The 14,340-nt window shown below is 37.1% G+C and overlaps 1 protein-coding gene across 4 annotated transcripts in view; it reads right to left on the minus strand.

The window, feature by feature from the left end:
- The window catches only part of Ptprd (protein tyrosine phosphatase receptor type D), a 378,271-nt gene that overhangs the window by 195,831 nt on the left and 168,100 nt on the right, over nucleotides 1-14,340 (minus strand). For all 4 annotated transcript variants that reach the window (XM_059254481.1, XM_059254480.1, XM_059254479.1 and 1 more), the window contains exon 4: nucleotides 145-333. In XM_059254481.1, coding sequence (XP_059110464.1) covers nucleotides 145-333 — 189 coding nt within the window. The remainder of the gene's footprint in view (nucleotides 1-144; nucleotides 334-14,340) is intronic.

A 14,340-nucleotide genomic window follows, 5' to 3' on the forward strand; every position in this document is an offset into this window, starting at 1 on the left:
AAGGAGAAGAGGGAGATAAATCAATACCTAAAATAAATAAATAAATAAATAAAATAAAATAAAATTGAAATTAAAGACTAAAGATAGAGAAAGGTAGTTTTAAAAACTGTCCAGGAGTTAGTAGAAACAGTGACAAGACCCTACCTGATCGTAACTGCTTAATACGACCATTGTTGTTGCTTGTGTCAACAGGTAAAAAATCTTTAAACCAAGTGATTTCTGGATCCGGGTTACCACTGGCTGCACAAAGCATGGTGGCCGTGCGGGTACGTTCCACCACCTTCAACTGTGGGCCCATGTCAATGGTAGGGAAACCCCTTGGAATCTGATCCTCTGCAAGACAAAAGGTAGCACAATTATTTTAACAAAACTAATAACATGAATTCATTATTTTTCATAAATCTGTTCTTTTATTTATTTACATTTGTTGAAAACTAAACATAAACCATATACCATTGTAGCATTAGGACATGGTAGCATGTCTATTCTTAATCAGCGATATACACAATCTACGTAGGAGTGTGATGCACTAACAAATAGCTCATTGTGTTGTAAATAGCTGTGATGATGTACTCAAGGAGCACGGAAGGATGAGTAATGGCCACGACAGTGCTTTTCGTGATTAGCAAGCACCAAAGGGGAAGTGCCTGCAATGGATCTTTAGGAAGAAAAGTTTGATAGCTGGCAAAAAGGGAGAAGGGATTTTGTTTTCTTTAGAAAGATGGGAATATCCTAAGTGTAGACATGACACTAGCAAACCACAGGATCCAACAGAATATAAGAGAATTAAGCAGATGTGAATAAAAGCAAGTAGGTTCATAGGCATAATAAGTTATCTCTACTCCAAGGGAATATGCTTTTCATAGCTTTCAAATAAAGCTGCACACACATGACTTTTGTGCCTACTAGTTTTGTATTCACATTGAAATACTAACCCATTTGAAGACTAAAATATGCAAAAATACTGAGTCCATTTTTCTGTCAATCTCTAAGCAAAAGAGTATAATAGCCATTCACCCATAACAGTTACATTAAATTCTGCTACAAGACATCTAAAGCATAGCAGGAATATAAGGTTATACACATGCTAGACCATTTTATATGAGGAACTTGAGTTTTCACTGTGTGTGTGTGTGTGTGTGTGTGTGTGTGTGTGTGTGTATGCATATATATTCCGGCACTAGGCCTCCTCAAACACATAAAGGATAACTATGACCACATGGATTTCTTCTTCAAAGAAGCATGTGGTTCAACCAGCATGAATTCTTCATAAGGAACTTCAATTAATCAGAAAATTGAGTGTAATTTTTGCCAAAGAACAAAGGGAACTTCTGATTACTAACACAAAAATATGCATTCTTTACAATGAAAGAATATTTTCCAAAAGGCTAGTGATTTAAAAGATGTGATTCCTACATTTTGAATCTCTAACTCACTTAAAGATAAATTCTTCATGCCATATTGAAATTGCTCTAGACATAGATCTTGAGAAAGTATAGACTGGTCATCCCCACTCCACTCTCATCACCAAGCTCCTAGCAATAAACTACATTGGCAGTACTTACAGCCAGGGCTAGAAAGTGTTTTCCACATTAACCCTACTTGAGATTTTAGCTTGATGGGTAATATCTCTATGAGCAGTATTGTCAAACATTTGACTTCCAATCAGCCTTGGTATTAATTTAATACATATTTCCTAGTGACCACTGAAACACTTCCTTCCAAACAGGCTTGCAAATATAAACAAAAGTGCACAAATACAGTTAGTTAAAAATAAGGCAAGTGAGACGCCTGGCTTCTTCTTGGTTCCTATGAGCTCCAGAGACCCATGGGCCCACTTGACCTGAGACTGCTAAATAGGTAGCATTCCTATTTCTACTGCAGAATCTCCACTCCGATGCTGTCACCATGTGGTCTCTTGGCCCTATGTGTCTTTCCTGCCTTTTTTCTATAGCCTTGGTATAACTCCATCTCCAATACTTCGCTGACCGAGCTCTTTGTTAAATCAGGTCCCTTGCCTCTGTAGAGGAACCCCCGCCCCCGTTGAAATCAACTTATTTTAAAAGCTTTTCCAATCTCCTTCAAGCACATTTAATCTTTTCCTCACCAAAGCTACCAGAGCAACAAGCAAGTAAATCTGCCATTTATCCCTGTACAACATGCGTTCATTCATGTCTTATTTATATCCAGATATCCTGACATCAAAATAACCAGGATTTTAAATGCCAGTGTGTCTCAAGTCTAAGAATTTCTGGAAAGAGGTAACCAGAATAGTTCAGGACTCTTCAGATTCCTGAAAGAAGGTCAAATACTGCCAATGAACAGGAATGTTTTTGTGAATAAGCTAATCCATTGCAAGAAAAAGCTGCTAGGCTAATAATTCAAATTACAGACGTGGGTAAACAGGTTGTTCATCTGAGATTAATATCTGCATTTAGGAGATATTATTTATTATCATACATGTATTTAGAAACATGAATGGATAAATAAGTCAACAAACAAATAATAAGTTAATTTTCAGGGAAGTACATTTGAGTTGAAAGATAAAGTGGTATCATACTATGTTTCTTCAAATACTGAAATTCCTATCCATCCTCCACAAAGTAGAGGTCTACAGTGGACAAGTGTCAGATACAGTAGTTAGGACTTTCAAAATGATTGTCCAAATCTCTAAAGCAAAATTAAAAATTAAAAGTAAGATGGAATACTTTGAGAATTGGGCTGTGCTAATTTAAAATCTATTTCAGTTGAATTCCATCAAGGTATGCTTTATGTCTTTAGAGGTTTTGTCAATATATTTATATGTACAGCATAGATCTAATGTTGTTGGAGGAAACAAGCAAAAAAAAAAAAAAGCAGAAAGATCAATGGTTTCTCAACTGCACATATTATTAAACACCCCACTTGGCAGGCATTGAGCATAAACTGCTTCAAATGATAAAAAATAATTCACCTCTTGTACTCAAAAGTGGAGCATATTGCCTTCATTGTTTAGAAATTAGATTTCTGAAAAAAAATTTAGATTTCTTTTGTATTTTTCATTTTCCTGGCAACCAAGTTAGGTTAATAATTTTAAACATCCATCTTGGGTTTTCTGAGTGGTCTGTATTCCACAGGGCACTGCATCTTCCCACGGGGTTTACCTACCAGTTGCCTACAGATGCATCAATACTGCTTTTCTCATGAATTCCTTTTCACACGTGCATGTTTCTAAAAGAGGCAGGCCAATAATCAGGCTCATCCATGTACTGTGCCACAGGTACTTACTAAAGGCTCTTCCCTAGGAAATCTCGATTTAATAACCCCCATTTTGGAGGTACCTTGAAGCAAAGACTTGTGCCTCCCAAGCAGACCATTTGCATCTACTTTCTTTCCCAACTTGGCTCAAGAAGAACACTCTAGAGCCTCCTTTTCATGTTCACAAGTACATGGCAAAGAATACCTTTCTTGCATATTAATCTACAAGGAAATGTAAAGAGAATTTCTTTCTTAGTCTTAATAAGGGTAATTAAATTCTATCCACCATCCTTCCTTGCACAGAACCTCTTTGAATCTACTATCTTCATTAAATTTTCATGAGAAACATCACAATGTAACAGATTCAAACAGCCAGAGCTGTTACAAGTTGACAGATGGGGCTCGCTTCCAACTTGACTGTCAGGTATTTGGCAATAAAACTTAGTATTCAACATAAAATAGACGGTAGAAATAATGAAATTTCTAATTGGAATGCTTATCTCAGTGGGTGTAGTTTAGAAGATGTTAATTGCTTTTTTTATCCTCTATATTTATTAGTAATTTATATAAAACTACCTTGGCCATTTGATAACGTAAGTTTTGACAATTTATCAAGTCAGTGTTAACTTGGGCATCAAATCAGTACTATTAACACCTTAACCAAATAAACACTCTTAGGGAAAGGCAGCTATCAAAAATTAACAAACCATCCATGTTAGCACTTTTAAACTTTTACATGAGGTGAAAAGAAAAACATTTTGTCCTATTCATTAATGTGCTCATTAAGGTTTAAAGTGCCTTACTTATCACCATTCTGTATTAATATTCAATCATGCAGAATTAGCTTCTAATTCATCAACAATTTAAATCAGACTTGACCTTCAGGAAACCATTTGGTCTGCTGCTTTGAGAGGCCATAAAGGGCAGATGACTACATACTTGTGCTCAGTGAGTCATGCACGCGCAAGCACACACACACACACACACACACACACACACACACACACACACTATTTAAAATGGCAGTTACAGCAGGTGTGCAAATACAGCATGAGCGTTGGCTCTGTTTATGTCTTCATGAAATATGCTGATAGGAAACTTTCAGTTACATTAAAGAAAGAGAAATGGGAATGTCAGCATTTTGCACAGTTCATTTGCCATTGCTGTTGAACTTAACGACATTAATAGGACTTGAAAGGTATCTATGAGAAAGGGATATCACTGTTTTGTAGGGAGTCATGCTTTGGATATCCCTGAATGATTAAGTAAGAGCTATTGTATAATTTACTGGGTTAAACTATTGTCATCATTCATCCACAAATAATTTTATGAAGGTCTTTACTTTCACTCAAATTCCACAAATATTTAACCTTTCATATTTGAAAGGAAACCACAGAACTCTACATGATCTGTTATGGCCATGGAGTTCTCCTGAGGTGGCCCTGAGGAATTCTTATTGCCTAATATTGTCAGAGGTTTTACAGGGTGAAATCAACCTGACTAGGCCTTTTAATCTTATTCTTTTTTCTTTTCAATTTAACTTCTTTATTGATTCTTTGAGAATATCACATCATGCACCCCAATTCCATTTGCTAGCAAATGTCCATTGCAATGATCACTGGTCTCTTTCAAGGCCTCTGGTTTCTGGTACACCACCATCACTGGATCCTCAAGGGAACTCCTCTGGGATATCCTGTGACCATTCTGTGTCTTGGGAATCCTTTGGAAATGGGACCAATCTCTTCACAAGCTCCAGCAGGTTCCAGATGGGGTAGATATTAGCATGGGCCAACCCAAGGCCCAGCCAAGGGTCTGGGTAGGAGCTGAGCTGGTTGGTCCTGGCTAATTGGGTCACCTGCCTCAGGCAAGGGGGTTGAGTCAACTCCCCATATGCCCATGCCCTTAAGGTCAGTTCACCCTTGCCTGTGGTGAAGGGTAGAGTCATCTCTCCAGAGTTCAGGGACCAGCTCTCCCATGAGGGTTGTGAGGGTCAGGGCCAGCTCTCTTGCTGCAGTGTCCAATGAGAGGCAAGGCCAGCTTTCCCTGGGCCAGTGAAGGGAAGGGCCAGCTCATCATGACCCTCTAATTTGATCTGGTATGGTTCCTAAGGCTCCCTGAGGTGACATGGGCCACAGACCCCCAGGTGAAGCTGAACCATGGACCAAGACATGACCCTTGGCAGCAACTTGGGCCTAGATCATATCCTGGTTCTGAGTGGAAGCACTGGCCACTCAGATCAGGATGGTTCTGCCAGCAGCATGGCCCCAAACACCACCAAGTTTTCAGGTTGTGGCCCCAACCTTAGGCTTCTACGTGACGTTTGAAGGCAATACGGGACTCAGAGTTAGCACAGACCCCAACTATTGTAAGACCACTGGACCAGACATGGTCTTTGGCAGCAGCCAGGTTTGGATCTTTTTTTTTTTTTTTTTGGTTTTTCGAGACAGGGTTTCTCTGTGTAGCTTTGCGCCTTTTCCTGGAACTCACTTGGTAGCCCAGGCTGGCCTCGAACTCACAGAGATCCACCTGGCTCTGCCTCCCGAGTGCTGGGATTAAAGGCGTGCGCCACCACCGCCCGGCTGGATCTTTTACAATGGTATTTAAGGAAGCTTTTATTAAGGGACTGTTTGTCATAGTCCTTGAAAAAAAATTTACCAAATATGTCACCAAGACATATTTTACCAAATATGTATATCAATGGTATGCTTCCTCACATGTATCACCAAAATATGTCTTAAGTTTCCCAAACATTCCCATGTCATTGACAAATCAAAGGTTTTGCTGAGAGTGGTGTTGTGGTTTCAGTGAGAACAGCTCTCATAGGCTCATATTTATGAATGTGTGGTCCCCAGTTGCTACAAGTGTTTGGAAAGTATTAGGTGGCATTGTGTTGTTGGAGGAGGTGTGTCATTAGAGGTGGGCTTTGACGTTTTTCCTTGCCCTTGGAGTTTAGATGTGAGCTCTTAATTGTTCCTGACACCATGCTTTAGCTCCACCATTATTGGCTTTACTCTCTGAAACCATAAGTCCAATGAATGCTTTCTTTTTTAAGTTTCCTGGGTCATGGTGTTTTATCTAAGCAATAGAAGGGTAACTAAGATGAATGGTGTTACAATAAAGCAAAAGCAGCATCTTAGGAGAGAGATGAGCAGCTTTTTTTTCTTGGATAATTTGTCCCCAGACTTCACTTCTCTGAGTGCAGAACATGAAACACATTACTGCAATTGTTAGATGCATGAACTCCTGAAGCCATGTAAGGTGGGGACCTTGTGTTCGTTCTTTCCTTTGTAAACCTCCTGTAAACACACACAACCTGACATGTTTAGGGTCCAGTATCAACCATTTGAGCATTTATTCAGAAAGCATTTATATTCCCTTAAAGGCTCACCCCCTTTCCCCCCTTTAAACAGTTTTCCATTTTTGAGTACATTTTTTATTCTCTTTTTGTCTTCTTTCTGTGAAGAGTGCCCTTCTGCATTCTCTATCTGAGTATACTGAGCAGGAGTGGACTTTCAGGCTCACAGAACCTCTCTTCATGCCAGTTTCCTAACAGTTATTTAAGTCTGCAGACAATTCAGATGAGAAGATATGGCCACTGCACATGTGATTCTTGAACTCGTTACAGTGGCTGCCCGAGAAGCACCAGTTAAGTTTCCGACTTCTTTTCATAGACTTCCCTGCATGAATTGGTTGTGAGCTTCTGAAAGTCAAAACTAGGGCTGCATGACGAAACACGAACACAGTGCTACTGAGAAGAAGCCAGTAGAGTATGCACCTAGATTCACTGCTATCCCATCTAGAGAATAATGTAATTTCCAGTGTTCAAACTCATGACAAGTTGAGAACAAGTGAATAAACCACATGTATGTGAAGCAAACATGGCATCCACTTAACTGACAGGAGCTATGGCATCTATGTTACTGAGTATCATATGGCTCTGCAATATATAAGAATCTTATAGAGGACAGAAGTGAATTTCATCACTTCAAAAGGTGAAAGGACTGAGCTGGGGGAATTTTTGGTTATTATGAAACAAAGAGCCAGGGGTTGTGGACCACACCTATAATTTCATCCCTCAAGAGGTTCTGGCAGGAAGAGCATATGGTTGTACCTTGAAGAGGACAAAGATGAAGAAGAAAAAGAGGAAAGAGGGACTGAAGTGAGTAAGGGAAGAGAGAGAGGAAGAGGAGGAAAGAAAAATGAAGGAAAAATTACACTGGTAATGTAGATAATATACTGCTTTTTAAAACAAAAATACTAAAAGCTTACATGTACATATGTATGCTCTACCAATATTTATAAGAGAGAGGGGACTGGAGAGAGTCTAGCCTGACAGAAAAACATATGCATTTTTATCCAGTATATAAGTTAGTAAATTTATATACATGAGAAGAAATATAGAGTCTCTTGGAAATGTTAAATAAACATGGTCTTAAGAAGGTCAAATAAGGTTATAATATATTTATGGAAGTCACATTAGCAAACTGAAGAAAAAGAGCATTCGGACTATTACACTTCTCAGATGCTCAGCAAAGGGTACCATTCATTGTATAAACAGATATTTATTGATAGCCTTGTTTGTGCCAAACTGACACAGAAACTGAAGCATATAGTAATCTAGATAATCTCTATATTGTGTGATATAATTATTGTCCAAACTGAGGGAAGAATAACTGTCTCCAGTTCCCAGGAACGAGGACAGAGTGAGTTAATAGATGAGCTGTGCTAGCACTGCCTGATATCAGTGTCTTGCATCTACTAACATTAACATACTAGCCAAGCTCTAGTAACAGCCCAAAGAAGAATAGAAGCATGTGACCCAAAGGTTTGGTATAATAAGAGTGGCAATCATTAACTGCAAGGCAGAAAACAATGCACACAAATCAGGGGCACAGGGATAACCTAGGGTCAGGTCTGTTTAGGGAGCAGAGTCCTCTCCAAACCTCTACAGAACCCAAGCTCTTTTTCCATCTCTGAACAATAGGAGCTGCAATATAAATGACGATAAGACTACACTGCCAGATGACTGTTCCACAAGCAGATTTCAAACACAGACATATCCGAGACACCATGTTACAAATGACTACAAATATCAAACCAAATTCTTTTCTTTGTATCATGAGGTTTCTATTATCCAAACAAGTAGAATTAAGTATTCCTTAGGAGTAAATCATATGGAGAGCTCTATATAGCTGTTCATTCATTCCTTCTCTCTCTCTCTCTCTCTCTCTCTCTCTCTCTCTCTCTCTCTCTCTCTCTCTCTCATTCATCGTCATTTATTCATTGTGGTACTAGGAAATCAACCTAGGGCCTCACACATACTAAGCAGAAGTGAAATCACGGATTGACATACATTCAACAGTGGCTTTTTAAAATAAAATAATAATTTTCCCATTTACCTATTCATGAGGGTGTGTCCATGGTGGAAATGTCACCACACATGCATGCAGGCTAGAGGCATATGCTTTGGTGTTAGCTCTTCATCAACATGTGGAATCTAATACAAATTTACAAGTCAGCTACAGTGATAAGTGTCTTTAGTAAATCCTGGTGATTCAGAGAAGGGATTTTTTTCTTTTTATAAAAATGAAGCCATAAAGTCAAAGACATTATTATTCCTATTCTTTAAAAACATTCCAATTCAGAAAACATCTGATTATACAAAATGAGATAAGCTAAGACATACGTCTATATCATCATAGGCTAATATAACCCTCCAGTACTGTTCAGTTCAAAAAAGCCAATTCATGTCACATAGAAATTAGCAAGAACAGTATACTGGACCAATGAGAGAGTATTTACCCTACTAAGTACTGTCATGCCCTGTAAATCTAAAACAAGCAACTGAGCCTTTGTAGGCAGCTTAATTATGACAGTGGTGGTGTCTGTATGTCCATTTTCCACTAACATAAATCAGAGTCTTCAAAATTAACTTACTTGTTCCATGTCAAACAAACAGCAAATGTTAAAGTCTGTAAGTTCTAGATTGGCTGTGTTTTTATTCGATTTCAATCTTATTGTGTTTTCTCTATGCCAACTGTTTCTCATGAAATAAACATGCATCATGAATAGTGATGGCCTCTTACTGGGTGCCTGCACAATATGGAAAGCACAAAGGAAAACAGAATACTTGGCCATATTTTATGTTCTAAGCATAAAACATTAGACATTACCATCACATGATATGTGACAGTAATGCTTTTAGTTCTTGTACTTCAAACATTCTTCTTTAGACATTATTAACTGGCTCCTTAAGAGTTACCAGTGGTTTTAGGTAGAGATTAAGTAAATATATATGAGAAATAGAAGAGCATGAGATACATGAGAAGCATCCAGTACATTGCCGAGGGAGCTCAAATTCACCATGTGCTTGTATCTTGGAGCTTTGTTTGATTTCTGCTTAACTGTATAAAAAGGACAGTAGATGGTATGATTTCTGTTGTGACCAGACACCAAAATGGCAGACTTTCTTTGTAAACAGTTAACAGATCTGAAAACCGTATGTGAGCAGACAAAACACATTAATGCTGTTACTTTAGGCCACACAGATATCTCTACTTATGACTATCTGTGTCTGCCTGAGGAAACATCACACTATCACAGGATAGAAGAAAGAGGGATATTTGCAACATTGCTAAACACCAATGTGCTTCAAGCCATTGTTTTCCAGAATAAGCCACAATATCAGGCTACAAACAGGAACTATTTCCTTCCCAGAATATAGTCTTAGAAGGGGAAGATGGATCATTCATTATTCTTTTTTGAGGATATCTATGTAAACAAGTCTGTCCTTTTCAGCCTTCTACAAGGCATCATGGAATTATATGTACTGCTTTGACATCATGACCATATTATTCAAAAATCAGCAATTCTGAAAGTGAAAATAACAATAAAACAAAAGCAAAATGTTTTCTGATAGAGCCGAAGTGCTGAGCCATTATCAAAATGATGCTTAATGAATGGAATTAAAAAAATCATATAAGTAAAGTAGTTCCTAACTGTAAGGCTAGTCTCCCTCAGGGGATATATATATATATATATATATATATATATATATATATATATATATATATGTGTGTGTGTGTGTGTGTGTGTGTGTGTGTGTGTGTGTGTGTGTGTGTGTTTTATATATATACATATCAGGAGAAAGCTATCCCCTCATTAATGAGATTTTAAGTTGATTATTTAATAAATATATTAAAATTCTAGCTTTAAGACTAACTATGAGTGATATGCAATGAATAATTCTTAAGAAGTACTCTTTGCTTTTAAAAATATTTACTGTATTGAGGAAGTAGCAATAGTTTTTGTTTTTTGTTTATGTTATTTTTTCCTGTGATTAGGCCACATGTAAATAAAGAAGAATTTGAGCTGATGAGATGGCTCAGCAGGTTAAATTGCTTGTCACTAAGACATATGGCCCATGTTCAAACAAATTCAAACACTAAGAACCACAAAGTAGAAAGAGAGAAGACTTCTACAAACTTTCTTCTGGTCTCTACATGTACAATGGTATGTGTGCAAACGCATACACACACACACACACACACACACACACACACACACACTGAATAAATATAAACAATAATAGTACATAAACTGATAGAAAGTTCAACTATAGTAGCTCCTAAAATTTTGTGTAGAAACAGCTGAGCACATTCCAGAGCAAAGTTTCATTTGATGAAATATTCTTCACATATTGAGGCCTTAACAAGGCAATTTTGTCATTGAATAAAGCAAACTTGTTTAGAAGCAACATATGCAATTATCCCATAAATCGCAAAGTATTGTCTGCATAGCAGAACACCAACCCAGTTAGACTGGATCATTGTCCAAATGTGGTGGATGCAATTTTACATTGCAGTAAGTCAGTAACTCATATCAGTATCGGTGTTTGGTCTAGCCAGTGATCATTCTTTTGTGCTTTAAGATGAGAAAATTATGATGAAATAGAAAAATTAAAAGAATAAGGTTTTCCTAACCTTCTTACCTAACAATATTATCAACACTTTATTGGACATTGTAATAAACAGGAATTATACTAATGCTTGCTTTCCTTTCTAGGGTATGAGGATCTCATGATGATAACAAAGTTACTATTCACTTACTTTAAAACTTATGCTTTTTAAAATCAATTTATATTTACTAACAAGCATGTTCCACAAAGCAACATCTACTCCCCATGTACAAGTTTTACTCTGAATGTTAAGATAAAGTCCACACTAGAAAGATTCATATTAGATCATTAATTTGATTATTTTTTAGAAAGTAGAGCTGTAATTCAAAATGGTGATTGTTGGTTTTTGTTTCTGCTTTGTTGTAGGAAGAGAGCTAAAAGGACAGAAATGGTCACAGAGAGGCTGTGCTTAGGCCTTGAATCTCCATTATTCAGTAGTTTACTCTAAACAATTTTAAAACAAAGCTGCGGAAGCCATTTGTTCTGACTGTTCACATTTTGACTATAGACAAAGAAAGCACATTTTTTTTAAAGCCATCAAGAGTTTTATTTAAAAGAAAACCAGAACGAAACATATAATTTTGGGTAGCAATGGAAGCACTAGGGTATAAACAGTTTTCAATATATACAAATAGATGCAGAAGAAAATGCAACTATTAACGAGTGCACCTATACATAAAAACCCTTTACATTAACTAACTAAACACATTTTTCAACGTTGTGAAGCAAGAGGTCACGAAAAGCAATACTGAATAGCAATGGCCACACCTGCTATCCACTAGTGAAGGCAAACAGAGCTTCTTGGGGGAATGGCAGATTCAGCCATCACTGAAACAAGGAAAGAAAATGCCATAGACGAACTATCTTGTTGATTAAGAAAGTACACACACACAAAAGAAATGATAAGGACATGTCAAAACTACACAAATGCCAGCTTAAAGGGGATAAATGTGGGTCAATTTGATTGCCAATAAAGCATTTGACCTGATAAACTTTAACACGCTGACTAAAATGACTATATACCAGTATAAATGGAATATAAATTGAAACATTTGGGGTGGTATTGGTGTAGTCACATAGCTTCAAAATACTTTTCAAACAAAATGTATTAAATATTTACTAGTTTTACAATGGAGAAGACACACAGAAACAAATTTAATCAGGGAATCTAACTTAGCAATATCAGGAATGGGATAAATCAAGGTATGTGATAAGAAACACTAATATCACTTCCAACACAACCCTGCAGAGACATTCCCAAATATGATCTGGAATAAGTATCAGGAAAACTCTAAATGAAAAAAATTCATATTTTCAAAACTATCCAGATCAGAAATATTAATGGAAGTCTGAACTGACCGTTCTGAACTGAAGACCTGGAGACAGTTGAAGGTGCTTGACTTAACTAGGACTGTTTCAAATTTCTAAACCTCATACAGGTAAGTTAAGTGAAGTAATACTATAAGATTTTTTCCTCTATCCTTTAAAAAAATTTTAATTTTTTTTTTTTTTCGAGACAGGGTTTCTCTGTGAAGCTTTGTGCCTTTCCTGGATCTCGCTCTATAGACCAGGCTGGCCTCGAACTCACAGAGATCCGCCTAGCTCTGCCTCCCGAGTGCTGGGATTAAAGGTGTGCGCCTCTACCGCCCAGCATGTTTTTAACTTAAGTATATCACTCATCCCCTCCCTTTCTTCCCTTCAGCCCCAGCTATCCTCCAGTGAACCCTTCTCATATCTGCTCACTCTCAAATTGATAGTCTTATTCTTCGATTATTATTGTTACATATGTGTGTATGTAAGTATGTGTATGCACAAATATATAAAAATATGACCTTCTTAGTCCATTTTTGCAGTTCATATGTGTATGTTTCGAGGCTGACTACTCTGATTATACAATCAGGGAGGGGGATCATCCCTGGGAGTAGTGAATTGTTCTTTCCAAGCAGTCATTCGTGGAACCCCATGAAAATTTCCCATTAATATCATAAGTTAATTTGAAAACATTACTAGACCTTACTAAAATCTCAGTTTTATGGCATCTATTTCTAAATCTTACAGGTAGTGAGATGCACTCATACAACTCTGTTCTAAGTGAAAAGTAGATATTTCTTCCGTGGTCCTTTGGACATCATATCTATTGAGGTGACAGTTCAACTCCAAAAACGTTTGCAATGATGACAATGACAGAAAAACCACATTAGGTCTGGAAATACATAAATTCCTATTAAAAAAGTAAGATTTACAAATATTTTAACTTCCAACCCGATGTTGAGAAGGGAGAGAACTCAAAAGATAGTCTCAACATATGAAAAGAAGAATAAAAAATACTTTTATAAAACAATTCTGTTTATGGTAAACCATTTATTAGAGAAAGAATTAGATAAACCCCTGTACTGATTTTTTTCTCTATCCAGGTATCTGATAAAGTATAACGTAATAATGAACTTTTGATGATCTTTCTTCCAACCAAAACAAGTATCGACCAAGTGGACAATGGACCCATCTTCACCCTCGGGAGCTGGTGGTGAGCAGAGCGTATTAAGCCATGTGTGTCCTTAAGTACTTTGTCTTGGTGAAGGCAAAGATCTCCTGTCAATACCTTTGACTTCAGAACACCCACTATGGAGTTGCCAGGAGCTCCCTGGGTATCTGATCAAAATGCCTTGGAGGTAACCATGCCCTTGCATATAGCTTTATCCATCTAAAGTAGTTCAATTCCTGTACTCTGAGGACTGCTGAACGTGCCAGCAAAGTTTCTCTCCAACTCGAGGAAAAAAAAAAAATCCATAAAGTATTAGAGCATGACAGTCAAAGGCTTCTTGAATAAAAAGGAGAATGGTTTGAGTTGTACTCCTATAAAGACACAGCATTAAAAATCTCCTTATAAATAATTCATGACTGTCACATTTTAATATATGACATGCCAATTAAAGAGATACAAGTTTCCAATGATAAGATGATAAAGCAACGCAATGAACCTCTTTCTTACATATTAAAAACAACCCGGAGTTGTTCATATTCATTTAGTTGTAATAGACTGACATATTGTTATAAATTTAGGAAACATGCAATCTCTAATTCTTAACAAAGTGACAGGAACTTGACAAGAGAAGAAAGTTATTTCTGTCTTGAATTTACTAACAAAG

The sequence above is a fragment of the Peromyscus eremicus genome, chromosome 2 (assembly GCF_949786415.1).
Source record: "Peromyscus eremicus chromosome 2, PerEre_H2_v1, whole genome shotgun sequence".
Lineage (NCBI taxonomy): Eukaryota > Metazoa > Chordata > Mammalia > Rodentia > Cricetidae > Peromyscus > Peromyscus eremicus.